This window comes from Ursus maritimus, unplaced genomic scaffold (assembly GCF_017311325.1).
Source record: "Ursus maritimus isolate PB19 unplaced genomic scaffold, ASM1731132v1 scaffold_19, whole genome shotgun sequence".
NCBI classification, from domain to species: domain Eukaryota; kingdom Metazoa; phylum Chordata; class Mammalia; order Carnivora; family Ursidae; genus Ursus; species Ursus maritimus.
In genome coordinates, this window is record NW_024424341.1 from 28,679,807 (window position 1) to 28,707,246 (window position 27,440).

The following is a 27,440-nucleotide window of genomic DNA, read 5'->3' on the forward strand; positions in this document are numbered from 1 at the left end:
GGAGTTTCTAAAATCACCAGTTCTGGTTGTGTCTAGATCTTGTCACTTTCTATCCTACACCTAATGATTATCAGAATCACATTTTAGCCAAGGAATGCACCCACTGCTTAAGCCCCAGATAGGAAGTTCCGATCTACTCTCAGCAAAATCCATAGTCAAAAGTGCGCCAGTGCTCTGTGTACCCCCAAACAGGTAAAAATCCCCCAAGTCCTAGGCTTCCTGATCTTAGGGGTTCCTGGTTGGGAAACCTCCGCATGAATGGACAGCACGTCCACCAGAGGGTGCTGTGGGGGCAAATTTGTGCCGGGAGGGAGGCTTGACCAGTGACCCTCAGAGCCAGGTAGGCGTCTCGAGCAATTTTCATTCTTCCTTGCATTTCCTTCCCTGCCCCTTGAACCGTCGCCGCCCCTCCTCCCATAGGTGGTTCCCCCTCAATAATTAGCCATTTTCGGGGCCTTTAAAGAGTGCTTGCTTTGAAAAGACGCCTGGCTTCTGTTTCTGACGCCCCGAGGCTCGGGCCACTCAGGTCACAGGCCGGTCGCGCTGGGTGGGTGGGTGGGTGGGGACCTCCCGGGCGTCAGCGGCCGGGCGCCGCAGGGGCCGCGAAGGGGTTAACCCGGCGGGGGGGAGGGGAGGGGGCGCGGGCCGCGCCTGCGCTCTGCCGTCCTCCATTGTCTCCACGGCGGCGAGGAGCGCCGGCGAGCGCAGCCCGGGACCGAGCGGGGCGGAGCGGCTGGCGGGGCCGGCGGCGGCCGGAGCGAGAGCGCGACGCGACGCGACCGCGGCTTCCCGAGCTCCGCCTGGCCGCCCAGCGCCGCAGCCCGCCCGAGGCCTGGAGGGGTCCGGGCCGGCGTCCATGTTCGCGGCGTCCTGAGGCGGGGGACGCGCCCGGTGTCCCCAGCCCTCCTCCGCCTCCTCCTGTCCGGCGGGCGGCCTCCTCCGGCGCCTCCCTGCGCCCGCCCGCCGCCTTCCTCCCTCCTTCCCTGCGGCTCCACCGGCTTTCGGGAGCCCGGGGGCGGCCTGTGGCGCGCCGAGCCCGCGCCGGACTGCGCCTCTTTGGACCTTGAGGGGAAACATGCGTTTGGCTTGGATCGTTTTAAATTCTTAGTTTGGGATCCCCGCCCGCCTGCCTCTTCCGCCCCGCGGGTTTTCTTTTTTCTTTTTTTCCCCTTTTTTTCCTCCCGGTCTCCTTTTTGACTCCCTCCCCCTTTATGCTCGCCCAACCCTCCCCCCGCTGCTGAGAAGTGGGGGAGGGTCTCGGCCTCCAGGTTCCCGCCCCACCGGGGCCCGGGCGAGCATGGGGGGCAAGCAGAGCACGGCGGCCCGCTCCCGGGGCCCCTTTCCGGGGGTCTCCACCGATGACAGCGCCGTGCCCCCGCCGGGAGGGGCGCCCCACTTTGGGCACTACCGGGCGGGCGGCGGGGCCATGGGGCTGCGCAGCCGCTCGGTCAGCTCGGTGGCGGGCATGGGCATGGACCCCAGCACGGCCGGGGGGGTGCCCTTTGGCCTCTACACCCCCGCCTCCCGGGGGACCGGCGACTCGGAGAGGGCGCCCGGCGGCGGAGGGTCTGCGTCCGACTCCACCTATGCCCATGGCAATGGTTACCAGGAGACCGGCGGCGGTCACCATAGAGACGGGATGCTGTACCTGGGCTCCCGAGCCTCGCTGGCGGATGCTCTACCTCTGCACATCGCACCCAGGTGGTTCAGCTCGCACAGTGGTGAGTCCGCGGGCGGTGGAGGCCTCGGAGGGTGGAGTGCAAGGGAGGGCGCGCCGGGGCGCCCCAAACCTTCGCGCGCTTGCGAAGATTTGGATGTGGAGTGCGCGACCTGGATCTGTCTGCCGTCCCTTTGGTTCCTGGGGATGAATGGGCTATCTACCTTTTAGAAAAGAGGTTTCCTGCGAGGCTGCGGAGCCGGGCGTTTTAGGACTTCAGGCGTTGGTTCACTTGTGGATGAGCAGGGTGAAACCTGCCCATTGAAGTCCCGTTTATCGGCATCACCGTCCTCAGAGAGGAGGTCTTGTCTGGCTTATAGCAAGTCAGCCTCGATCGCTTCCTTTCTGTCACTGCAGCATTGTGCCTACCTCACCGTTAACAGAGAGAGAGGGATCCAGTTTGACCAAGCGGTGTCTCCCAAACAAAGAGTGTGAAAAGAAAGAAAATTGGGGGCAAGTGTTGTTTGGATTAGGGCTCTCACTCTTGCTGGGAGAAGGGGGTGCCCGGTTTTGCCACCCTGCTGGAGATCTGTTTGAATTGTTTAAAATGGAGCAGCCGGAAGGCTGCTGCCATAGACAGGTGTGGCCTGCCGAATGGAGGGCCTAACCAGGGAGCCTCCCTCTGAGGCTTTGCAGGACCAGGGCTCTAGTGGCGGGTGCTGCATGCAGTAGGCTTGGCTCAATGACTCTCACATCCCTCCATCTTTTTTCTTCCCCTCCATGCTAAGTGCTAGGTCTTCCTGGTAATCGGTATCTTTTTGTAATGGGGGGTGGGACTTTATTGTCCGGCCGTTGTTGGTACATGACAGGAAAAGAGGAGGATTAAAAAAATCTGGATAAATTCATTTTGTGAACTTCTGGTGACAGGCCAGCAAAAAGCTGGAGGAGGATTTCCCAGGCCCTGACTGGCAGGGCAGAAAAGGCACTGGCAGGAGCTTCCGGAGGAAAACAGGTCTGTCTGCTCAGCTAACCTGAGAAGCCAGGTTAGGCTTCTAGAAAATTGGTCAAAAGGGGTGTGGGGCCCCTATTTGCTAATTGTCAGGTCGGAGTGAAGAAGTTAACAGATTCAGACTTCTTTGGGAGAGTTAAGAAAATCTAGATATTGTGTAGAAAGAAGAAAGATTGCCATACGGAGGGTGTATCTATTGGATCACTGTTCTAGCAATTGTGAAATAGGGTAGATTAAAAAAAATTTTTTTTTTAACTTCTGAGAATAGTCTGGCTTTTGTTTCAATTCTGTAAACTTTAATTTGTGAAATAATTTTTGAGGGGAAACTAGTGACTAATTTAGGGTAACACTTGAAAGTGGCTTTTGAATTGCTAAAATGGTATTTTAATTCCTGAACAGACCTCTGGATATCATCGGAGCTTCCTTGATCTACATCAGTCTCTGCCCTGAATAAGATGCAAGGTGTGACTGCTCTGGGCACTTTTAGACATTTGATCCGTTTTAGACCTCATGAATTAAAATTTTTTCTTGTAAAATTTGGTCCAGAAACGGTAGGCTGCATTTGTGAGATGACTGTGATTAACTTGTTGAAAGCACTGTCATTAGTATCTGATTTTAAACTGAAAAGCAGTATAAGTAGGTTCTCTAAAATCACAGAATTTTGTGTGTTGCAAAACACATGTAATCCTATGGATGCTTGTCTGGGGAAGGAGTTACCGTTTTGCTAAAATTTCTTATCTGTCTCTTACTATAAACTTCTTTTTCCTTATTCCACCTGGTACCAGGTTCCGTGTTGGAGTTACGAGCTTACAGTTGGATTCCAAAATTTCGGACTCCTCAGTTGTGAAACCTGAGTTTAATTTTTTTCATCCAGCTGTGAGGGTAGGAAGAGCCATCGAACCATGAGAATACAGGAAAAGCTGGGGCATAGTAATCCCTCTGGGATTAATATAAAAGTGTGTGAGGCTGCTCTTAATATTTTGGGTAATACAGTCTTTTCCCAATTTGTGTGTGTGTGTGTGTGTGTGTGTGTGTGTGTATGTATATATATATACACCTTTTTTTTTTTTTAAGTAATCTTTATACTCAACGTGGGGCTTCCGCTTACGACCCCAAGATCAAGAGTCTCATGCTGTACTGACTGAGCCAGCCAGCCTCCCGGGTAATACATTCTTTATAGGATCATCCCGTCCTTTTGTAAGACTGAGCATACCTGCCTCTGCCCACTACATGCCTCCACAAAATTTCCAAATGCTGTTGGTGTAGGAGCAGAACACCACCCCAACTGACAACCACTGCTTTAGGGAGTCATCCTTTTATTCAAGTAAAGTAATTCGTTTTTCCTTTGCAGTTCATTTAAGATGAACCTTCATATTTCCACTCTCCTGCACTGGTGGTTCTGTCTCACTTTCCGGAACAGCCACAGGATCTTCCTTCCAGGACATCCCTTTCCTCTCTTGTTTATTGCTGTAAGAAGAGAAACTTGTTTCTATTTTGGAGACTTTGAGTAAGGTCCAAGGAGTTTTTGCTCCTGTGTCATAAGAGTGAAGGATAAGGACTTTGGTGCACAATTGACTAGATGCCTAGAAGTTGATGTGATTGCTGTTGCTTCTGTTTTTAAGGTGCTTTTGGAACTCTTCATGGGCACCGAAGACAGTTGTCAGTGAAATAAGTGGGGGAGTTCAGTGTGCATGAAGCTTCCTCAGAGGGAGGGAGCTGATGTTGTGTCTGGAGGCAGAATCCTGGGGTCTCAGGCCCTCCTCAGAGTAGGTCTGACCTTGGGAAAGACATCACCTCTCTCGAGCCTCGTCTTTGTTATTTTTAAAATAGCTGTGGTAGTCTTGGCAGCCAGCCTGTGAAGGTTGTTCCCCAAATCCCGTGAGGATACATTAGCCATCACATTTGTCTTCTTGTGGTTCCCAAGCTTCCCCAGGTTGTGACCCTTGCACGCCCTGGTCCCTGTAACTGGAATGCTTTCCCTTCTGCTTTCCGTCCTGTGTATGGATACCTCTTCCTGATCCCTCATGCCTCAAACTGAAATTTCTCCTTAGACACCACTCTTAAAATTTGCCTCCCTCCTGTTAATCTTTCCAACCACTCACCTATTACCTTAACAGCTCTTCACACACTTTACAAGTATCTTATTTATCCATTTGCCTTTTCTATTTAGTTTGACTGAATTTTAAGCTCCGTGAGAGTAGGACTGTGCCTCTTGCTCACTCTTGTATCTCTTGCACCGTGCGTGCCTGGCACAAATATTTGCTGAGGGAATGAATCTGAGCGCCCCATGTCTGTCATCTCATTTAATCATCACTATAACTCTGTGCGGTAGATGGTGTCATCCCCATTTTACAGGTGAGGAAACGGAGATGTAAGGTGAGGAGCAGACACAAGGTCAGATAACGAAGAGGTGGCAGAGCTGGGATTGGAATGTAGGTCTGCCGGTGTCAGGACCTGGGCTCCTAACCATTACACTGCACTGCCTTCCATCCCGAAACACGAGGAAGCTGGCCAGTGTCCTGGAAATCGGATTGGCCGGCGAGGCAGAGGGCTAGACTCATCTACTGGTTGGGCTACCAGATGACTGCCTGACTTGTGATCTTGGGCACGTGAGTCATTTAGCCTCAAAGGCACTATTTTCTCACCTGTAAGGTGGAGATAATGCCTGTCCTGCTTACCTTTCAGAGTCATCTTGAGGGTCTCACAAGCTAGTGTTTACAAAAGCCAAATAACATACATAAGGAGAGGGGTGTTCCTGTAGGGACTTCTTCAGTTCTCTGCCTTCTTTGCTGTCTGCAGAATTTGCTAGGCAGGGAGATTGAGAACTGTGTGAACTGTTTCCCCAAAATGGAAGCTAGTGCTCTCCACTGAAACCTGACCTACATTGGCATGCCGTTGATAATAATGAATGCCACTGAGAAGAACTGCCTTATAGGATGAGAGTTAGTGTCCCTTCCTTTCCACATTAAAATTTTCTCTAAGGTGTTTAATCTCCAAATGGTCTTCTGGGTGGTGTTCTGGAGGTCTGGCCATTCTTTTGTAGTAGCTCTGTTTATCTCAGAACATGGATTTCTAGGGCGCTTGGGTGGCTCAGATGGTTAAGTGTCTGCCTTTGGCTCAGGACAGGATCCCAGAGTCCTGGGATCGAGCCCCACATCGGGCTCCTTGCTCAGCGGGGAGTCTGCTTCTCCCTCTCCCTCTGCCACTCCCCCCACTCATTCTCTCTCTCTCTCTCTGTGTCAAATAAATAAATAAAATCTTAAAAAAAAAAAAAAAAGAACATGGATTTCTAGATGTGGGAGTGAAAACATGGAGCATTCACTATGTTGGAAGGAAAAGTTTGCCTGTTTTCTGGATCCTGCTATAAAACGTCTGGTCATGGAAGGTTTCTCTCCAGCTTCTTAGTCACAAGTATGTATACATGTGCATATTCAGAAAAATCTAAACTGTTCTTTGTTGTCACCACGTCATCAACTGGGGCTGATAGAAGGTAACTTTTGATAAGTCTTTGAACAAGCTAGCAGGATATCTCCTGGATTCTATTTGCTGCCATTCTGGGGTTCTCAAGTGATTTAATTGTCTCTCCTTAAATAATTAAACAGAGTTGCGAACTCCATTGGAGTGGATCAGAAAGCCTCTTTGTGCCTCACCATAGGTGTGCTGGAGGTAATGGTCCTTTACACGGTTTCTGGGGAAGGAAAGGCATTCTTTGGTCTTCAGAGAGCATGGTGGGTCTCCTGCCCTGCAGAAGTTCTGTTGTTAATGAAAATTTTTCTGTAAAGCGGAGTTTATAGTTTTCTATTACCATGAGGGCTTATTTTCTACAAAATAAAAATTTTAAAAGTTCCCTTGAGAAGCCGGTAATTCCTTAAAGGTCACAGTTCACTCTTCCTTATTGGGGTTTGAAAGGTGTTGCAAGAAACAATGGTTTGGCTCTTAAAGTGTTTGTTTTATGGGATGTGTGCATTTTGCTATCAAATAAAGACACACCCCAAATATGTCATAAGGAATACTCTGAGCCAGGCCACGCTGCACCAAAGAAATGCAACTCTAGTTCCTTTTGAGAAAAGGGACGTGCTTTGTATTTTACAAATGTGATATTCAACACAAGCTTCTTGGGCACTAACATTTTTGTAAATCAATTATAAAACTAAACATCAATTTTGACAGTTTCAAATTGGAAAAAACTTAATAGAGAAGTGGTCGTAACATAAACAGACTAGTCTTGCTCCTGCTAACCCTTAAATAGGGGTGCTTCTAGTAACAGTGGGTCACTGAGGCTGTAGTACTAGAATCTTGAGGTTAGCTCAAAACGTAAATCCTAATCCCAGCCTTTCAGAATGCTGGATGAGTGTAAATTACCATGTGTTTCTTTTCTAAACTTTGTCATGGCCTAGTCTGTATCAGATCGTCCTTAGTGATTATTGTGGATACAGGCTTGAGTATGAGAAGGCACTTCTCATAGACCCAGCAGTTTTCACTTCTTCTTCTTTTTTTTTTAAAGATTTTATTTATTTATTTGACAGAGATAGAGACAGCCAGCAAGAGAGGGAACACAAGCAGGGGGAGTGGGAGAGGAAGAAGCAGGCTCATAGCGGAGGAGCCTGATGTGGGGCTCGATCCCATAATGCCGGGATCACGCCCTGAGCCGAAGGCAGACGCTTAACCGCTGTGCCACCCAGGCGCCCCAGCAGTTTTCACTTCTGAATCGTATTTTCTCAATAAGGACAGAGGTTTATCCTTGAATGCAACACTTGGGTTCCTGGTTTCGATATTTGAGGGGTGAGTTGTGGGTATGAATGAATAACCTGAAAACGCAGCAACCCTCAAGTGTGAAGCAAATAAAGAGCCAAGTTTAATCTTAAAGCAGCAGCTAGGGGTAGCTTCTAGACTGATGAGACTGTTTACCCCGAAATCTCCCTGTAGCTATTAGAATCGAGAGTACAACCTTCCTCTGCTGGAAGTAAAGGGGAAGGGGGAATTCACTGGGTCCCTATAAACACCAAGTTAAAGGAGGCATGGTAAGAATTTATAGTGCAGTCTTCAGATCTGTAACAAGGAGGAGGCAGAAACAAACAAGTGCCCTCTTGATTTCTGTGAATGGGTCAAGGGGTTTTCAAACTTGACTGCCCCGTGTTCTCTGGGGGGCTTGTTAACAATGCAGATGACTAGACCTCACTCCCAGAATTCAGTAGAGCTAAGGAGACACCTGAGAATCTGAACTTGTAACAAATGATTCTGAAAATTCTCATTCCAAACAAAGAAAGAACTCTGAATGCTTTTTTGGTGCACTCATCAGCATTATTTTCAATATTACTAAATGAATCAAGTATCCCCTAAGCAGGATCCATACAGATCTTCCTTTCAGCTGCTCCGGAGGGTGGATTCACCCAGCAAGAGCATTGCTGATGGTTTGATGTTTTTCTTTTACATGGAACTAAGCCTTTTTCTCCCAGAGATAGGCCTGAGCCCATCTGCCTTGGTCCTGAGAATTGAAGTTGCTCAGAACAGAAGGTAATTGTGGCAGTGTCCCCTTCCCTCCTGTGCTTGTCTTCCCCTGATTTTTCTTCTAAGGCACAGCTGCCTTTGGCTGCTTGTGCTACAGAAGGGCTTACTGAGCCAGATCCTCTTTTATGTATCCCCAGCCAGCAGCTAGACAAGATTGTTGCTTTAAATGGACAAAATACCTATTTTTCCTTTTTTCCTATAGACGCAAAAGTGTGAGACTTTTTGAGTGTGTGTATGGAGATTTGTTAAGACATTCATTTATTCAACTGGTATTCACTGAGTGCCTCCACTATACTAGGACCTGTGTTAGGTGCTGGGAATATATATTTATTATAAGGGTGATTAACATTACTTTGTTCTTTCTAAGAATCTTTGCTTCCTTACTCCTTAAGAGAGAGTCTGAATATTGCAGCTTATGGGAGATTTTTACCTTCTTCATCAGTTCTTCTGTTGAATAAATACATTCAAGGTTTTGTCCATGAGGCTGCTACCCGGATGGTATTTGCTCCCTACTCTTCACTGACACTCTCCATTCTTTCCTAAACCCTGCTTCTGGGCTGGAGCAGGTGATCTTTTCTTTGTGGTTCCAGCCAAGTGCCTGCTAAGAGATTCCTCGTATATCCTAATACAAGTGGTCCTCTGTCTTCTCAATGAGAATATCAAAAGGAAACACTGTTTTGCGAACTCTTCGTGTGTATCTTTGGCATCGGTATCTTTGTCATCCCTAGAGCTACTTTTCTTTCTGGTCATTGAACACTGTTTTCTAGAAGCATGATCTACCACTTTAGTCATCTTGTCTCTGTAAAATTCATCCCAAGCCACAAATACCCATAAGGAAATATGAGGAACAGTTTTTCCCCTTGGTCTTGTATGTCTCTGAGCTCTGCAAGGTTGACAGTGCTATTTTAAGTGATTTTTAAAGCCTTGTTTATGATAGCCAGCATTGGTGACTGAAATGTCCTCCTCACCTCTCCCAAATAATTATTAAATGTGTGTTATATTCAAGTATTTTTTTGCTGACAGAAAAGCGTTTAGAAGAATGCTCCATGCTCAGAGACTTGATGGGGGCTTGGCTATAAGATGATACCTTAATTTTTGGAGAAACCTCACCTTATATTTGTGAACATGTAGTCATCTTGATCTTAGTGAATTAGGTTTGCATTGCTTGGCTCCAGCTTTTTCGTTGGTAGTACCCTTTAGCCCTCTAAAAAGTACAACTAAATAAGCCATGCTTCCCAAGGAGTTGTTCTGAAATTGGTCAGCTTTGCCATATAGTGTCTCTTAAGGTCAAAATTGATTTGTTAGCATGTGGGAGAAACTTAAATCTGCAGGCGCCCAGAGGATCTGGGACAGAGTGGGGAGAACCCAAGACCCTAGACCCCAACCATTTTGGTCACTTTGCCCATATTTCTCAACTCTTTGGAGATGTTTTCATTTGATTCCTCTCCAGTAACCCTTTTTTTTCCTGCTAAAAGCGTGCATTTCCTTAGGGAGATCCATTAGAATTTTTTATCCTAATGCTTGCCTAAATACTCTGGGAATCCTACAAAAAGGACTTGAGGGAGTTCTTGGGATTCCAGCCCAAACCACTGAAGTACTTGCCTACCATATATACAAATTAGCTTGCTGTGATATTGTTCGATTCTATTTAGATTATTTACACTTTTAATGCCCTGTAAAGTATAATGCTATCTAAGTCAGCTTTTCAGAGAAACTCTGTTATAACACCACTCACTACTGTGACGAGCATCACCAAATACCCCATGTACACCATATATTATTAGATTTCCTCTGTCCTGGTCAGATGTGGCTGAAATAATCATACCATTGCAGCCAGTTGCCCTGGAGAACTATGGCAAGTCTAATACCTCTGATGAGGGCTGGCTTACACGCACTTGACGAGCCCAGTCTTGTTGGCTGTATTTAATTCATCTATTCCCTACCTCTTCCCTCAGCCCAGAGGCCAAGTGCAACATAAAAGGATAGAGAATCTAAGCATCTCCAGTATTTTGAGGTATAGGAATCGCCTATGAAGTGGCAGACCTTTGAGAAATAGTATTATGAGCTGTTCTGTGTTTGCTGTGGCTTTGGAAAACCTTTGGATTCTTCTACTGAAAATTTGTTTGAAAAAAAAAATCTTTTTAATGAAACAGTGAGTCACAAAGCAGCCACTCCTTCTCATAATAGCATTTCTCACCAGGGGAATTTTTGGTAGCTGTTGGGGGAGGGATTTGAGTAGGTTGTGGATGATAAATCCCTGGGTGGAACATGACCAGAGGCTGCCATATCAGAACTCTGGTGCTTTCCATGCTGACGGTGAGCCCTGAATTCAAAGTGCAGGACAGCAGAATAGAGTGGGGGAGGCCTGTGCTCAGTGAATTGCCACAGGAGCATGACCAATGAGATTGGGGTTGAACATTCAAACTCAGTTCATTAAAACACCGTTGTAGTGTAAAAGGATCATGAAACAGGCCTTGGGTCAGAGGGCCTGAGGCCTTCTACGGGAAGAACATCACATTTCTGGATTAAGGGATGGCTGTGGACCTAATGATGACAATGTAAGAGGAGTGTGCCTCCTTTTTCCATATTGTGAAATGGTGTCCTGGTGCTTGGCACTGACTGTGGGACTGCGTTATAAGGAGACAATTTATACAAGGTCATCTGTGCTCTGAAGATTTTAGGTCTTAATAAAGTCTTTACAATGACTCCTACAGTGAGCGTCTTACCCAGTCAGCCTCTATAGAATGGTGAGAAGGAAGAAGGAAATGCTAGGGTTGGTAAGAGTTGAGAACAAGCCAGGATTAGGATTATGCTATCAGCATCCAAAATGCTGTCCTCAACCTCTCTGCCCACCCAAACCTGAGTTTTAACTGTTCCCAACTTCAGTGACCTACAACTCTTCAGTTCTTATGTCTGAACCACTGTCTTATGTAAGCTACAGACAGAGGAAAAGTCTGAAAGGTTATTACAACCGTGTTAAGATTTGCTTTCCTTTGGAAAGTTGTAGCTGTCTCCATTCCGTGTTTTCCTGGCTTTGTACTTTTCTTCAAAGCCTCTTACCAGTTCCAAGGCCCCAGAGCTCAATAAAGGGGAACAGGAAGTCAGCATTTAATGCCTAAGAGCCAGCAATAACTCATAGAGAAAAGAGCACAAACAAGGGATTCAGAGGGGGATTTCTGGGCCTTAAAGCTCTCAGGCCTGTAGGATTATAGATCCATCCTTCAGGGATGACTTTGACCAGGTCTTCAAACAAGGTGAGAGCAAGAAGAACCTCTACTCAGAGAGGACTTTTTCTTGGGTTATATAGTGGAGGCTCAACATTTTTAATTGATGGCATAATTACAAAGTATCTTTTGCCTAAGGAGTTCAAGACACTGAAGGAAAAAGTGATGGTCACTTTTTTTTAATTAAGATTTTGGTTTTTTTTTTTAAGATGTTTTTATTTGTCAGAGAAAGAGAGCATAAGCAGGGGGAGTGGCAGGCAGAGGGAGATGCAGGCTCCCCGCTGAGCAAGGAGCTGGACTGTGCAGGACTTGATTCCAGCACCCTAGGATCCTGACCTGAGCCGAAGGCAGACGCTTAACCGACTGAGCCATCCAGACTTCCCATTTTATTAAGTTTTCAATTTTAACTCCAGTATAGTTAACATAGTGTTACATAATTTTCAGATGTACCCTATAGTGATTCAACAATTCTCTACATCACTCGGTGCTTATCACGATAAGTGTACTCTAAATTCCCAGCACCTATTTCCCCCATCCCTCCGCCACCTCCCCTCTGGCAACCGTCAGTTTGTTCTCTATAGTTAAGAGTCTGTTCCATGGTTTGTCTCTCCTTTTTTTTTTCTCCTTTGCTCATTTGTTTTGTTTCTTAAATTGCACATACGAATGGAATCATGTGGTATTTGTCTTTCTCTGACTTATTTTGCTTAGCATTATACTCTCTAGAGCCATCCGTGACATTGCAAATGGCAAGATTTCATTCTTTTGTATGTCTGAGTAATACTCCATTGTATGTACATACCACAGCTTCTTTATCCATTTATCTATTGGTGGAGACTTGGGCTGCTTCCATAGTTGGGCTATTGTAGATAATGCTGCAGTAAACACAGGGGTGCATGGATCCCTTTATGAATTAGCATTTTTGTACTTTTTAGGTAAATACCCTTAGTGCGATTACTAGGTTGTAGGGTAGTTCTATTTTTAACTTTTCTTTTTAAGTTTTGCTTATTTAAGTGATCTATACTCCGCAAGTGGGGCTCCAGCTCACAAACCTGAGAACCAAGTGTTGGCTGCTCTTCCAACTGAGCCAGCCTGGTGCCCTTCTGTGTGCCTGTCTTTATGCCAGTACCATACTGTTTTGATTACTACAGGTTTGTATCATAACTTGAAGTCTGGAATTGTGATGCCTCCAGTTTTTCCTTTATCAAGATTGCTTTGGCTATTTGGGGTCTTTTATGGTTCCATACAAATTTTAGACTTGTTTTGTACTAGCTCTGTGAAAAATGCTGTTGGTATTTTGATAGGCACTGCATTAAATGTGTAGATTGGTTTGAGTACTATAGACATTTTAACAACATTTGTTCTTCCAACCCATGAGCATGGAAGGTCTTTCCATTTCTTATTGCCGTCTTGAATTTCTTTCATCAGTGTTTTATAGTTTTCAGAGTACAGGTCTTTCACCTCTTTGCTTAAGTTTGTTTCTAGGTATTTTATTGTTTTGGGTGCAATTATAAATGGAATTGTTTTCTAATTTCACTTTCTGCTGCTTTATTATTAATGAATAAGAATGCAGCAGATTTCTTTACATTGATTTTTGTATCCTGTGACTTTACTAAATTCAGCTATCAGTTCTGGTAGTTTGTCAATGGAGTCTTTTGGGTTTTCTATATATAGTATCATGTCATCTGCAAATAGTTGAAGTTTTACTTCTTCCTTACCAATTTGAATGCCTTTTATTTCCTTTGATTGTCTAATTGCTGTGGCTAGGACTTCCAGTACCGTGTTGGATAAAAGTGCTGAGAGTGGACATCCTTGTCTTGTTCCTGACCTTAGGGGAAAAGCTCTCAGATTTTCCCCATTCAGTATGATGTTAACTGTGGGTTTTTTTATATATAAGGCCTTTATTATGTTGAGGTGTGTTCCCTCTAGACCTACTTTGTTGATGGTTTTTATTTCAAATGGGTGTTGTACTTTGTCAAATCCTTTTTCTGCAAGGCAATGATTACTTTTATGAAATAGCTGGAATTATTCCTGTACCCCTCTTTTCCTTGAGGGTCCTCAGGGTAAATGTGTCATAGGATCCAGGCTAGAGCCTGACCCTTCCTTCTCCTGTCCATTTACTTGTATTAGAGGAACTCTAACGTTTCAGTCCTGTGATGGCGAAATGAAAAAGTCACAGGAGTTTATACTATCTCAATTTTGGTTTCACTTGCACGTTTCAGGAGATCAGATACTGGTATGACTGAATAGAAGCTCTGGTCTCTTGGAATCTTTTCCAAAAAACTATTTTAGGCATTCAAAAGAGATAATGTATTTACCTACCAAACAGATTAATAAATAAACCATTACAGATGTAACTGCATAAAACCTACCCAGTTCCCATATTTTTTCTTCCCTCCCCAAAGGTAACCATTGCCTGACTCTCCTGTTCATCATCCTCTATATATTTATACTTTTATTGCACGTTTCTGTCTAAAACAATATTCATTTAAGTCACAATAAACTTCGTCATTATGACTCAATCCCATATATATATTATATATATACAATATATATAATATATATATATAATCTCAAAATGGATTTGAGATCCATAAATCCTTCGTACTACTTTTTGCTTGTATTGACACATTCATGTTCACTGTTGTACGACTGTACCACAAATATCACCATTTCTTGATCCATTCTCTTATACTGGCTATTAAAGTTATTTTCAGTTGCTTTGAGAATTTTTTCTATGTTTGTTTACATACTTGAGTGAGAGTTTTTTAGGGTACATCCTTAGTCGTGAAATAGCTGGGTCATAGATATATATATATATCTTCAACCTTTAATGAGATATTGCCCAGTGGTTCTCCAATATTCTTGTACCAATTTACATTCCCCAAATAGCATATTTTCACTTCCTCCATGCCCCTGCCAAAACTTGATATCATCATACTTTAACTTTTGGCAAGCTCTCGTGGGTATGAAATGGAATACCACTGTGATTTTGTTATTTATATATTTGATAATATGTGTTTACATATAATTAATATATTAATATCATATATTTAAACTAAATGTTTCTCTTCTATGAAACGCTTGTTCATGTCTTTTACCCATGTTTATGTTGGAGAGTTTATCCTTCTCTGACTGGTTTGTATGAATTTATATTTTTGTTCTGTTTCCAGACAATAATTATTTGTTGTCATATGTAATGCAGATGTATTTCTCCCAGTGTATGGCTTATCTCTTTATTCTTTTTGTGATTTGTTACAGTTAGCCTAATTGTGTAATTGAATATTCCAGTGTTTTTCCTTATACCATATGCATTTTGTGTCTTAAGAAAGATTTTCTTTCCCTGAGGTCATAAAGATATTATCTTAGATTTTCTTCTAAAAGTTTTTAACTTTTGCCTTTCATATTTACATCCTTAATCCCTGGATAATTAAATTTGAATGGGGTAGGATAAGAATATATTTTTTTTTCCCGTGTGAGTACTAGCTCTCCCAGCAGCAAGTGAAGAATGGTGAAGTCCTTTCCTACTGATTTGCAAAGCCACCTCTGTCATATATCAAGTTTCCTTCCAGGCCTGTATTTTTCCTGGGCTTTTTGTTCTGTTCCATTGGTCAATTTGTCTATCCCTGTGCTAACACTTTCTTAATTACTGTAGTTTTGTCTTGCTGTGTGGAAGGGCAAATCCTTTCATCTTGTTATTCTTTTTCAAAGCTGTGTTGTCTAAGTGAAGCTTTCTAGGGGACAAATAAGGGAATCAGGATAGAATAAACAAAATGACGTACAAAGTACTAGGAACTGCTCTGTTTATAGCTGGTATTCTTAATGACAGGACATCTGGCAAACTGACCCTAATGGGCAGTTTTGAATTTTTTCCCTTACTATGTTGTACAAACAATAATGTTTCCCTATGTCTTTGTATTGCAAACAGCAGAATAAACAGTTCTTTCTGTATGTTACAGACAACAACAGTAAAAACAACAAAAACTGGTTAGCTATTTTTGGCACTTTCTGCTCCCAGAATCAGCTTTGTCAACTTCTTTGGGGGAAACACTGTTAGGATATTTATTGGAATTACATTGAGTTTATCAGTTGCCATCTTTATAAACTTGAGTCTACCTATGGACCTGATGGGAATGGGTTTACAGATATAATAGAAGTTTAAAGTATTTTTTAAAGCTTTGAAATAATTTCAGACTTACAGAAAAATTGCAAAATTTGCACAAATAAATATTGCATTTGCATCACCCAGAATCCTCAGATGTTACTAGGAACACATAAATAATTGAATGTCCATATAGTTCTTGACTCTGTAAAGTAGCTTAAGATGTTAATAAATGAAACTTACCGGGGCGCCTGGGTGGCTCAGTCTTTAAGCGTCTGCCTTCGGCTCAGGGCATGATCTTGGTGTTCTGGGATCGAGCCCCGCATCAGGCTCCTCTGCTGGGAGCCTGCTTCTTCCTCTCCCACTCCCCCTGCTTGTGTTCCCTCTCTAGCTGTCTGTCTGTCTCTGTCAAATAGATAAATAAAATCTTTAAAAAAATAAAAATAAAAAAATAAATGAAACTTATCAAGTCTGAGGAATCTACATTGACCTCCTGGGAATGGGAAAACCACGTGATCTTAAAAGTGACACAGTGTCTGAAGGGGTGGCTAGATCTAATGCTGAGATCTATTTTCTTCAGAGTTGTTCTGTATTCTTACCATGAACCTTTGCTCCCAAGGTTTGTGCTCTGATCCCATCTGTTGAAATAGGGGCTTGTTGCCCATGGTTCAGGTCGAGTCTGCCTCATAATGACATGAAACTATCTCCTGGAGGCTTGAGTCAAGTGAGCCAGAGGTGCCTTCATGAGAGGAGTGGGACACCCTTCTTGGGAGAGGCAGTGTAGGGTACTGGCTAGGGTTGCAGGCTTGGAGCCAGACTGCCTTAGATTTGAATCCCAGTGTAGCTGATTTTTAGTTTTGGAATCTTGGGCAAGTGATTTATCCTTGTACCATAATTTATTTAAATCTAAAGTGAGGCTAATAATAATTATATCTATCAGATGGGACTATTTAATGAATTAAACTAATTTATAGGCATAACCACACCATTCAAAACAGTGCCCGGCAGATAATAAGTGATGTGTAAATGTGACCTCATATTATTATGAAATGTTTTTAGATAAAGCTTTATAATTTTTTAAAAATCTTGAATCCCTTTTGTTGGATTTATCACTAGGTACCTTGTTTTTGGGTTATTACTGTAAATAGCTTTAAATTTTTTTAAATAATCATTTCAGATTTCTTGTATATTCAGCAAATTTGCTGAACTCTTAGAAAGAGAGAGAATGAGAATGAGTATAATAGTTATAATGGGAAACATCTACAAAGAAAATCCAAGAGAATCATCACATCTGCAAATAACGACTCTTTAGTTCCTTCTTTTCTAATCCTCTTCTGTGTCACTTCTCTTTCTTTTAAGATTGCGGGCTAGTTCCTCCAGTAAAAAGTTTGTTTGAATCGGTAATCATGGGCATCCTTGTTTTCCTCCTATTAAAGGGAGTGCTTCTTGCATTGGAACCATTGTCTGTTTTTGGTCAATTTCCTTTATTCCCTTCTATTCTTAATTTGTTAAGTATCACAAGCGGCAATTTTATCAGATTTTTCCCTTGCATTTATTCAGATGGTCTTTCTCCCTTTATTTGTTAATGATTACATTAATAGATTTTATAATGTTTAACTATGCTTATATTCTGGAAGTAAACCCTACTTGGTTGTGATACATGTATTTTTTATACATTGCTAGATTCAATATGTGAATATTCCACTTGGGATTTCCGCAAATATGAAATTTCACTCATAATTTTATTTTCTTCTCTTGCTATTATGGTTAATGTAGACTTTTTTTTTTTAAAGATTTTATTTATTTATTTGTCAGAGAAAGAGAAGGAGCGAGCACAAGCAGGGGAAGCAGCAGGCAGAGGGAGAAGCAAACTCCCTGCTGAGCAGGGAGCCTGATGCAGGACTCCCAGGACCCAGGGATTGCGATACTTAACCGACTGAGCCACCCAGGTGACCCAAAGGTTAATGTAGACTTTTAAAAGGAGTTTAGGAATATTTATATGTTCATTCTTTTCCAGAAGAATTTGTATAAAGACCTATTAGAGTTCTGGCTGCAAACAGATGGCACACTCAGGTAATGGAATCAAATTTAATTGAAGAGACAGTTTACAAAGCCTACTTTTGGAAGACAGAAATTTAACTCAGATGAAGTATGATGATAACTGGGCAGGATTAAAGGCACTAAGAGTGGGTGGATGAAGCATCTGGAGATTGGCTGCAGCGGCAATCTGTTAGCACTCCTGGATCTGAAGTGTATGTGGACGGGAGTTGTTAACAAACCTGGTGAGAACTCTGGCCCTGGGAAAGATCTTGCATGTAAAATTCTCCTGTAAAACTGTGTGGGCCTAGCGCTTTTTTAAAAAAAATTTTTATCATGAGTAAGTTTTTATTTAATATGATTCAAGTTCTTCAATATTATTGGTATATTCAGGCTTTCTATTCTTGTGTTAGTTTTGATAAGGCATATATGTCCAGGGAATCTCTGTGTCTATCCCTGTATTATGTCCCCCTTTCCATTCCTTATTATTTGTATGTTTTCTCTTTATTCTTGATTAGTCTTACCAGGGCTCTGTTTTATTAATTTATTTTCAAAGGACCATCTTTTGATTTTATTGATTACCCTTTACCCCCCTCTTTTTTGTTGCTTTCTGCTCTTTTTTAAAAAAGATTTTATTAGAGAAAGAGAGAGAGAGCATATGCAAGCAGGGGGAGGGGCAGAGGGAGAAGGAGAGAGAATCTCAAGTAGACTTCCTACTGAGCGTGGAGCCTGATGCTGGATCGCATGACCCCGAGATCATGACCTGAGCCAAAATCAAGAGTCAGAGGCTTAACTGACTGAGCCACCGAGGTGCCCTTCTTTCTACTCTTAACTGTATTTTATCTTTCCTTCTACTTCCCTTGGGTTTACACTGTGTTTTTCTAACTGCTTGAGTTATCATCATACTTCATCTGAGTTAAATTTCTGTCTTCCAAAAGTAGGCTTTAAAATTTTTTTCAGTAAGTCTCCTAATGGTAAACTCTTTTTACTTGTCTAAAAGTTTTTTTTATTTGTCATAACCATCGAATGATAATATGGCTTGATATAAAAATCCGGGTTGGCAGTTATTTTTTCTTAGCAATTGAGTGATATTATTTCTGTTTCATTATCTTCCAGCTTCTAATATTGTAATTGAGAAATCTGCTTCTCCACTCTTATCCGTTTTTTTTTCTCTTAGCTGCTTTTTTATCTTGTCTTTGTTCATAGTGTTCTGCAAATTTACTGTTCCGTTGGTTTATTTATCCTGCTTAATATTTGTCTTTGAATCTGAGATTTCGTGTCTTTCAAAGTACCTGAGAAATTTTCAGCCGTTTATCCCTTCAAATTTTGGTTTTCTTCTATTTTCTTACATCTTTCCTTTCGGAAATCCTAGATTTTATATATTGGACTTTCTTATTCTGTCCTTCATGTTTCTGAAACTGTTTCATATTTCCCACCTCTTTAGCTCTATATGCTGTACCCTGGGTAATTTCTTACCTACACCTGCCAGTACGTTCTTTCTTCACCTGCTTTTTAATCCATCCACTGCTTTTTATATTTCACTGAACTGCATTTTAAATTCCTTGGAATAAGTTGGTGGAGTATTTACGTATTGCCTTCAACTGCATAAAAACAAACAAAAAATGAATAAATCACTTTATTTCCATAGTTCTTGTTTTCCTCATTTGGAAAATAAATGGGGCTGGCTGGTTGCTTTTTGGTCTTGTCCTCAAAAATCCCGTGAAGCCATATCACTGGCTTTATACCCTTGAGCAAACAAGCACTAGGAGCAGGGAGGCAGGAAGCTGGAAGCCCATCTTCAGTTTGATTCCTACTCCGAAAAGAAAGCAGCTCCTGAGTCATATAGGGAAACCTTTTAGCACTGTACCTCTTTGGGGTGGAGGGGGCTGGCTCACAGCTGTGACAAGGATCCGTGTCTATGGCAGTAGGAAGCTTAACTCTTCCTCTGTACTCACGATAAACTTTTAGAGCTTTCCGTTTTCTCAGGGGGCTGAATTTATTCTCTTTCTTCTTCTAGACAGCACTATGCAGTACTGTAGCCACTAGCCACATGTGGCTATTTAAATTATAATTAATTAAAATTTAAAACTTAGTTTCTGACTCACACTAGCCACATTTCAAGTTCTCACTAGCCACAAATTGCTAGTGACTGCTATAATTGGACAGCACAGATATAGAACGTTTCCATCATTGCAGAAAGCTCTATTGGGCAGGACTCTTCTGAACTCTTCCACAGTATTCTTAACAGTAGATAGAGAACTGGTGAATATGAAATTTCAGAAAATGGGTCAGATGAACTTGCTGATACCCAGAATCTAGAAAGGCACTCTTTAGGGGCGCCTGGGTGGCACAGCGGTTAAGCGTCTGCCTTCGGCTCAGGGCGTGATCCCGGCATTATGGGATCGAGCCCCACATCAGGCTCCTCTTCTATGAGCCTGCTTCTTCCTCTCCCACTCCCCCTGCTTGTGTTCCCTCTCTCGCTGGCTGTCTCTATCTCTGTCAAATAAATAAATAAAATCTTTTTAAAAAAAAGGCACTCTTTAGAGTTACCACTATTCTGCACCATCTACATGTAGGAAGAATCCAGAGAGGGCATTACAGTCTAAGAATGATTTATGGGATGAAATGGTGTACTGAAGCCTGCTTGTCTTACCTGTAACCAGGGCCATGGGAAGAGGGGAAGCCATGTATGTAGAAAGGTGAATGAACCCCTGATGTTTAATCAACTTTGGAAACATGGAGAAAAATTACTGCATGAGTATACTGATGTTACGTAATCGTGATTAAGCTGAGAATAGGGAAGATAGCCTTGTGAGGTAACTAGAGAAAACCAGCCCAAGTTCTTATTACTTGAAATTTGACTCAGGTTGGAAATTCCTTGTAATGAAGTCAGCTTTTTCCACCCCCTTAAACTGGCATCTCATTCTCCTTTGAGTTGCTATAGAACAGTTAAAGATTCTCAAGAAAAGAAAAGAGATACTTTCGTTCTCCCCCCAACCACATACACACAAACACCCACACTTTCTTCAAATATAGCCACGTTTCATAGTGACTGGACTCCAGATAGACCAAGAATAAGTGCAATGTAGGTCACACCAGCCCTGGCCCCAGCAGGTTATACTGTGAAGAGCCACTGACCCCAACTTTGTTCATCGCCCATGGCAGACGGTGCAAAAACTTAACTCGCTCTTTATTATGGAACTCTGTGTGGACTCAGAATCCTTCTCAACATAGTGCTCTAAGTTCCCAAACCATATTAACTAGCTGGAGTTGACAGGTGAGACTAAACCTGTTTACTGCTCTTTACTAGAGATTGAGGCTTGGAATTTGCTGTAGAGAAGAGACATTGTTCTTGTTGATTTCAGAGTATAGTACCAATTATAAGCCAAATGAAGTAGTTGGGCTGCCTTGCTGGCTCAGTCCATAGATTATGTGACTCTTGATCACAGGGTCATGAGTTCAAGCCCCATGTTGGGCCTAGAGCCTACTTTAAAAAAAAAAAAAAAAAGTCTATCTTGAGTATTTATGGCCCAATGTAAGAATGGATACCAAAGTAAAAGTTGTTAGTGAAAATGGATGGTATTCATAGGGAATTCATAATGGAAAGGGGTTCAATACTTAATTCGTTCTGTGATTTTTGTAGGGTTGGCAAAAGTAAGTTGGAGTTGACTTTCTGGAAGAAACTGATCTGAAAGAAAAAGAAAAGTAAGATGACTGGGAGGGATTTAGGAGGAATTCACGGACAGCATTTGTAAAAGGAGAAGGAAGTTCTAAAAGAAAAAAAATGCCCTACAACAGGTAAAGGAGTAGGAATGGATAACTAATAGGTTATAGGCCTCTGCAGAAATACAAAAGGTTAGCAGACGTTTGTGATTTGGGGTTTTTTGTTTGTTTTTTAAGCAAATCTGGAAGCATGGATTCTTCCTGGGTGTTTACTCCCCATCACAAAAATAATCAGAATTGTCATTGTAAAGATTTAAAGCATTAATGTAGAAAGCAAAAGTTTCACATGCTTCCTCCGGTGTGTATCACAGACTTTTGCTCTTGTGGATGAATAGCTATGTATAAGGAAGTGGAAACCGTGTTACCATTTCACAGCTTGTCTCTTCTGTTTAACGTCTTCTTCACTGTTCCACATCATCCCCTGTGCATGTGTGGATTTTCTTTTGTTTTTGTTTCTGTTGTAGTTTCCGGAAGCTTGTACAAGGAAGTGGAACCTATTCACAGCAAATCCCTCCCCTTGTCCCGTTGTCATTGTGCCCGTTTGGGTGAAGTCACGATGTAACAGGTCGTTGTCTGTGGAGTTTGCCTAGAAACGGCTTTTGTCCCTTTACTTCTTTGCTAGAGAGACCATATCTACTATTTGGTCAAAACTTCTCTGTAAGGTGTTAAAAGAATACCACAAGGAGAGATCACGAAGCCCCTCCTATAAATTTAGTTCTTTCTCCTAGAGCAAGTGAATTATAAACTAGAAAAAGCTCAGAGTGCGGCCGGCCCCCACGGCAGAGGGTGTTTGGTAAATAAATCACACCAGGCAGTAGGACTCGTAGCAGCCCTCGTTCTCCTCCAGTCTTCAATTCTGAAGCAATCTGAATATGTCTCACTTGTTCCAGAGTTCGCTGCTTCTTTCCATTTTTCTTTCTGATGAGATGATTGCTCCTGCCAGTAGCTAGACTTAGAGCCTGAGAAATTTGTCTCTTGGATCTACAATCTCAGCTACTCTGAAAGAAAACACTGGGCGGGGAATGGGGGTGGAGACATTTCAAGCCAGGCCTGTACGAGGCAGCTCATCCTGGCTCTGCACTTAGCCGCTGCCTTTGCTTCCTTGTGGTGCTGCAAACAGAAACTGTCAAAACAGGCAGCGTGCTGGTGGGGTCTGCAGCCATTCCCTGGGACCTAGCAACTAGCCGGGATTGTATCCCACAGAGGAGTCTCCCGTGGGCTCCATTCCCACAGCCCCACGGTCTGAGTAGCCGTCAGGTGACAGTCAGGCAAGGATCTATTCCTCCCCCTTCCTCCAGTGACCCATGGAGTAAGAAATTACCCTTTCCCAAGGTGTTTTATTAAAGATGCTGCTATTCCACGTGACTGTCCAGTTTTGTGGGCAGGAAGTAAAGGTGCTGGCACAGAACCTGAAAACTGAGTTTAGGAGGAAGTAGAAGCCCTCAACAGCAAGGTTTGATGATTATAGGGGTCCTGTCCTATGAACAGACAGCCCTTTTGGATGGCACGTGTCATTTCTCCCATACCCCCAGAAAGTGGAGAAACAGGAGCAGAGTGGGAAAAGTACTTGGAGAAATTCTGGAATGATTTCTATCTCAGCAGCCTTAATATCTGAGTCTCTGAACTCTTCCCTGCAGAGACTTGCTTTTATAACAGTCTGTTTTTGTTGGTTATTGCATCTTTTAAAAATAAGAAACATGCACGATCTCAGCAAATAGTCAGGCTATTACCAATAGCAGACATTTATTTATCGCTTACAAAGTACCAGGCACAGTTGTAAGTGCTTCGCATATATTCTTTCAGTCCTTATCCTGTGAGTGGTTACTGTTATCCCCATTTTACAGATAACTGAGCCCCAGTGGTTAGGGAATTTGCCTGGTGTCACACAACTAGGAGTGATGTGGCTCTAATTATTAGAACCTCCTGTTGTTACTCAATGCCATCAATCTGGCCATCACAAATTAAATGGTGGGAGTCTCTTTCAGCCCTGGGTCCTTCCTACCACTTAGGAGCCTACAGCGTTCTTTGTAGTTTCCTAAAATGGTGGAGAAATAAAACACACTGCCTTACCCTGTCAACTGTGAGAGTTGCCACTCATGAGTGTGCTTTTCTGCTCTTTATCATAACATCAACCCTCTCAACAGTCTGACTCCAGCAGGACCTGTAGTCCTCCTTTCTCCCTGTCCCTCATCCCCTCATGCTCTGACTTTCTTAAATAACTTGCATTCCAAGGTCAGTCATTGTCAACACTACCTCATGTAACATACTGTCCATTCCCTTCCCCTCTTTTGCTTTGCCACACTTGCTCGGCTAAACCACAACTCTGGTTAAATCCAAGTCACTGCCTACTCTGTGGGTGTACTCCTGGGCTGGAGGAAACACCGAGCATGTTCTCTGACCTCACTCTTAATTCATGATCACTCACCTCAAGCAGGCCTTTAATGCTGCCAGGGAATCCTGCTGTATTTCCGGAGTGCATCATTCTCCCACTGTCCTAGAGGACTAGTCTATACCTTCCCGTCTCTTCTCAAAACTCCTTTCTCAGCCTTTGCTGATGACCTTACTTCTTATTTCAAGGAAACATGCTATTGACACTCACCACCACATCTATCCACCTATTTGCATCTCTGCTGTTTTCCCCTTTCCTCTAACTGGTACGTCTGAGCTGTCCGTGCCCCTGGGAAGGGCCAGGGCGTCCACTTGTGCACTAGATTCCATTCCTACTTGCTGAGTCAGGAGCATAGCTCTAGCCTTCCTCCTCTCTCTCTCCTAAATGTTGCTTCTCTCGAGTGCATGTTCTATCAGCCCACAACTGCTCATGTTTCTTCCATCTTGAAAACAGTAACACATTCTCTTAGTGCTCTACTTCTCCAGATACTACCCCATGTCTCTACTTCCTTTTATAGCAAATTCCTTAAGAATTCTCTTCTCTTGATTTTCTGAGTTTTCTCCTTCCAGTCTCTTCGAACCCACTCCAATCAGGTATTTGCCCACACTACCAAAGCGACACTCCTCTTATCAAGGTCACTGAGGACCTTTGTGTTGCTAAATCCAGTAATTGCTTCTCACTTTTCAATTTGGGAAAGCCAGCTGCGTTTGGTCTCCTTGAAACACTTTCTTCGCTTGCTTGCAGGATACCACCTTGCCCTAGTTTTCTTCCCACCTCTCACTGCTCTTATCTCCTTTGCGCTCATCCCTCTGCCTCTCATGTTGGAAGGCAATGGAGGCTTAGTCCTTGTCCTCCTTCTCATTCTTCTGTATATCGCAACCTTGGTGAAGTCGAGGCTCGTGGTTTTAAGTACCACGTGTAGGCCCATGTCTCCAAAATTTACTCTCCTGCTCAATGGCTCCCTTGGCCTTTTTTTACTTAACTGCTTATTGAGATATAATTCACATGCCATACAGTTCACCGATTTAAAATATACAGTTCAGTGATTTGTTAGTGTATTAAGAGGATTGTGCAACCATCACCACAATCAATTTTAGAACATTTTCATTACCCCAAAAAGAAACCCTGTAACCATTATAACTCTTGTTTCCTTCAGTCTACTCCAGCCCAGGCAACTGCTAATCTACTTTCTACCTATTTGTCTCTTCTAGGCATTTCATAGAAGTGGAATCATACAAAATGTGCCTTTTTCCCTCTGATTTCTTTCCTTAGCGAATGTTTGCAGGGTTCCTCCATATTAAAGCATGTGTCAGTACTCCATTCCTTTTTATGGCTGAATAGTATTCCATTGTCCGGGTGTATCCCGTTTTGTCTATCTGGTCATCAGTTGACGGACATTTGGGTTGTTTCCACTTTTTGCCCATTAAGAACAACACTGCTGTGGACATTCATGTACAAATTTTTGTGTGAACATGTGTTTTCATTTCACCTGAACATATACCTGGAATTGCTGAGTCATATGGTAACTATGTTTGATATGTTTTAGAAACTCCAGGCTATTTTTCAAAGAAACTGCAGCATTTCACATTTCCACCCTCAGTGTATGAGGGTTTTGATTCCTCCACATCCTCACCAGTACTGGTTATTGTTTGTCTTTGGTAATAGCCATCCTAGTGGTTGTGAAGTGGTATCTCATTGTGGTTCTAATTTGCATCTCCCTAAGGATGTGGGTCATCTTTTCACGTGTTTGCCCTTCATAGATCTTCTTTGGAGAAATATCAGTTCAAGTCCTTTGCCAATGTTCTAATTGGATTGTATTTTTGTTGTTGAATCAGATACATGATTTGTAACATTCTGTTGTCTTTTCATTTTTTTGATATTGCTTTGAGGCACGGAAGTTTTTAATTTTGATGAAGGCCGACTGATTTATTTTTTCTTTCGTTACTTGTGCTGCTGGTGGCATATTTAAGAAATTTAAGAAATTATTGCCTAATTCAAGGTCACAAAGATTTACTGCTGTGTTTACTTATAAGAATTTTATAGTCTTAGCTGTTATGCTTAGGTGTTTGATCTGTTTTGCATTAATTCTAGTATTATAATGTGAGGTAAGTGTCCAGCTTTATTCATTTGCACGGGCACCATTTGGGCACCATTTATTGCAAACACTGTTATTTCTCAATTGAATGGTCTTGGCACCCTTATTGAAAATCAGTTGACCCATGGATATTTGGGGTTATTTCTGTACTGTATTCTGTTCCATTGGTCTGTATGTTTATCCTTATGCCAGTATTACTTCTGGATTATTGTAGCTTTGCAGTACATTTTAAAATCAGGAAATATGAGCCCTCCAACTTTGTTTTGGCTGTTTGATGTTGCTTGCAATTTCATTTGAATTTTAGGGTCATCTTACCCATTTTTGTGAAAAAGGCAGTTGGGATTGTGATAGGGATTGCACTCAATCTCTAGATCAATCAAATTGCCGTTACCAATATTAGGTCCTCCAGTGCACGAAGATGGGATGTCTTTCCATTCATTTAGATCTTCCTTTCTTTCAGCCATGTTTTGTAGTTTTCAATGTACAAGTCTTGCTCTTCCTTTCAAAGTTTATTTCCCCCCCTAGTTTTTCCAGCACCAAATGTTGAAAAGATTACCCTTTTCCTTACTGAATTACCATGGAACCTTTATAGAAACTCTATTGGCCATGTATATGGGGGTCTGCATCTGGACTTAATTCAGTTCTGCTCTATATGTCTGTCCTTATGCCAGTAGCACACTCGTGATTACTGTGGTATAAAAGTAAGTCTTAAAATCAAGTATTGTAAATCCTCTACCTTATTCTTTGTAATTGTTTAGGGTATTCTCAATCCTTTGAATTTCCATATACATTTTATTTTATTTTTTTAAAGATTTTACTTATTTATTTGAGAGAGAGAGCACACGTGCAAGCACAAGCAGGGGGAGTGGCAGGCAGAGGGAGAGAGAGAAGCAGACTCCCCGCTGAGCAGGGAGCCCGATGCGGGGCTCTGTCCTAGGACCCTGGGATCATGACCTGAACCAAAGGCAGACGCTTAACCGACTGAGCCTTTAGAATGAGCTTATAAATTTCTAGAAAAAAAGCATGCAGGAATTTTGATTTGGATTGAATGAAATTTATGAATAAATTTGAGGAGAATTAACATTTTAATATTACAAATTCCAGTCTATAAAAGCCGTATATTTCTACATTTATTTAAGTGATCTCAGTAATGTTTCGTAGTGTTAGAATAAAGGTCCTGCATACATTTTTAAACATTATCTTTAAATATTTCATGTTTGTTTAAAAACTTTTTTTAATTATTTGTGATTCCACATAACATAAAATTTGCCATCTTAACCACTTTTAAGTTACAGTTCAATGGTGGTAAGTACAGAATATTTATATTGTTGTGTGACCTCTAGAGTCTCCAGAACTTTTTCATCTGGTAAAACTGAAACTTTCTACCCATTAATTAAACAACTCTCCCTTCTCCCTCACCCGGCCCTTGGCAACTATTATTCTACTTTCTGTTTCTATGAGTTTGACTACTCTTACTTTACTACCTCATACAAGTAAAATCATAGGGTATTTGTCTTTTTGCAACTGGCTTACTTCACTTAACATAATATCCTCACGGTTCATCCATTTTGTAGCAAGTGCCAGATTGTTTTTCCTTTAGAAGGCTGCTTAATATCCCATAGCATGTATGTATCACATTTTGTTTACCCATCCATGCATTGGTGGACATTTGGGTTCTTTCCATCTTTTGGCTACTGTG

General features: G+C 42.3%; 1 protein-coding gene across 4 annotated transcripts in view; it reads left to right on the forward strand.

Annotated features, from left to right (window-relative positions):
* The first annotated feature begins 774 nt into the window (after window positions 1–774).
* Window positions 775–27,440, forward strand: part of ZNRF1 (zinc and ring finger 1) — a 93,494-nt gene continuing 66,828 nt past the window's right edge. For 3 of the 4 annotated variants that reach the window (XM_008689713.2, XM_040633590.1, XM_040633591.1), the window contains exon 1: window positions 775–1,721. In XM_008689713.2, the coding sequence (XP_008687935.2) occupies window positions 1,298–1,721 (424 nt within the window). In that variant the 5' untranslated portion in view covers window positions 775–1,297. The remainder of the gene's footprint in view (window positions 1,722–27,440) is intronic. The other variant, XM_040633589.1, reaches the window with a different exon arrangement.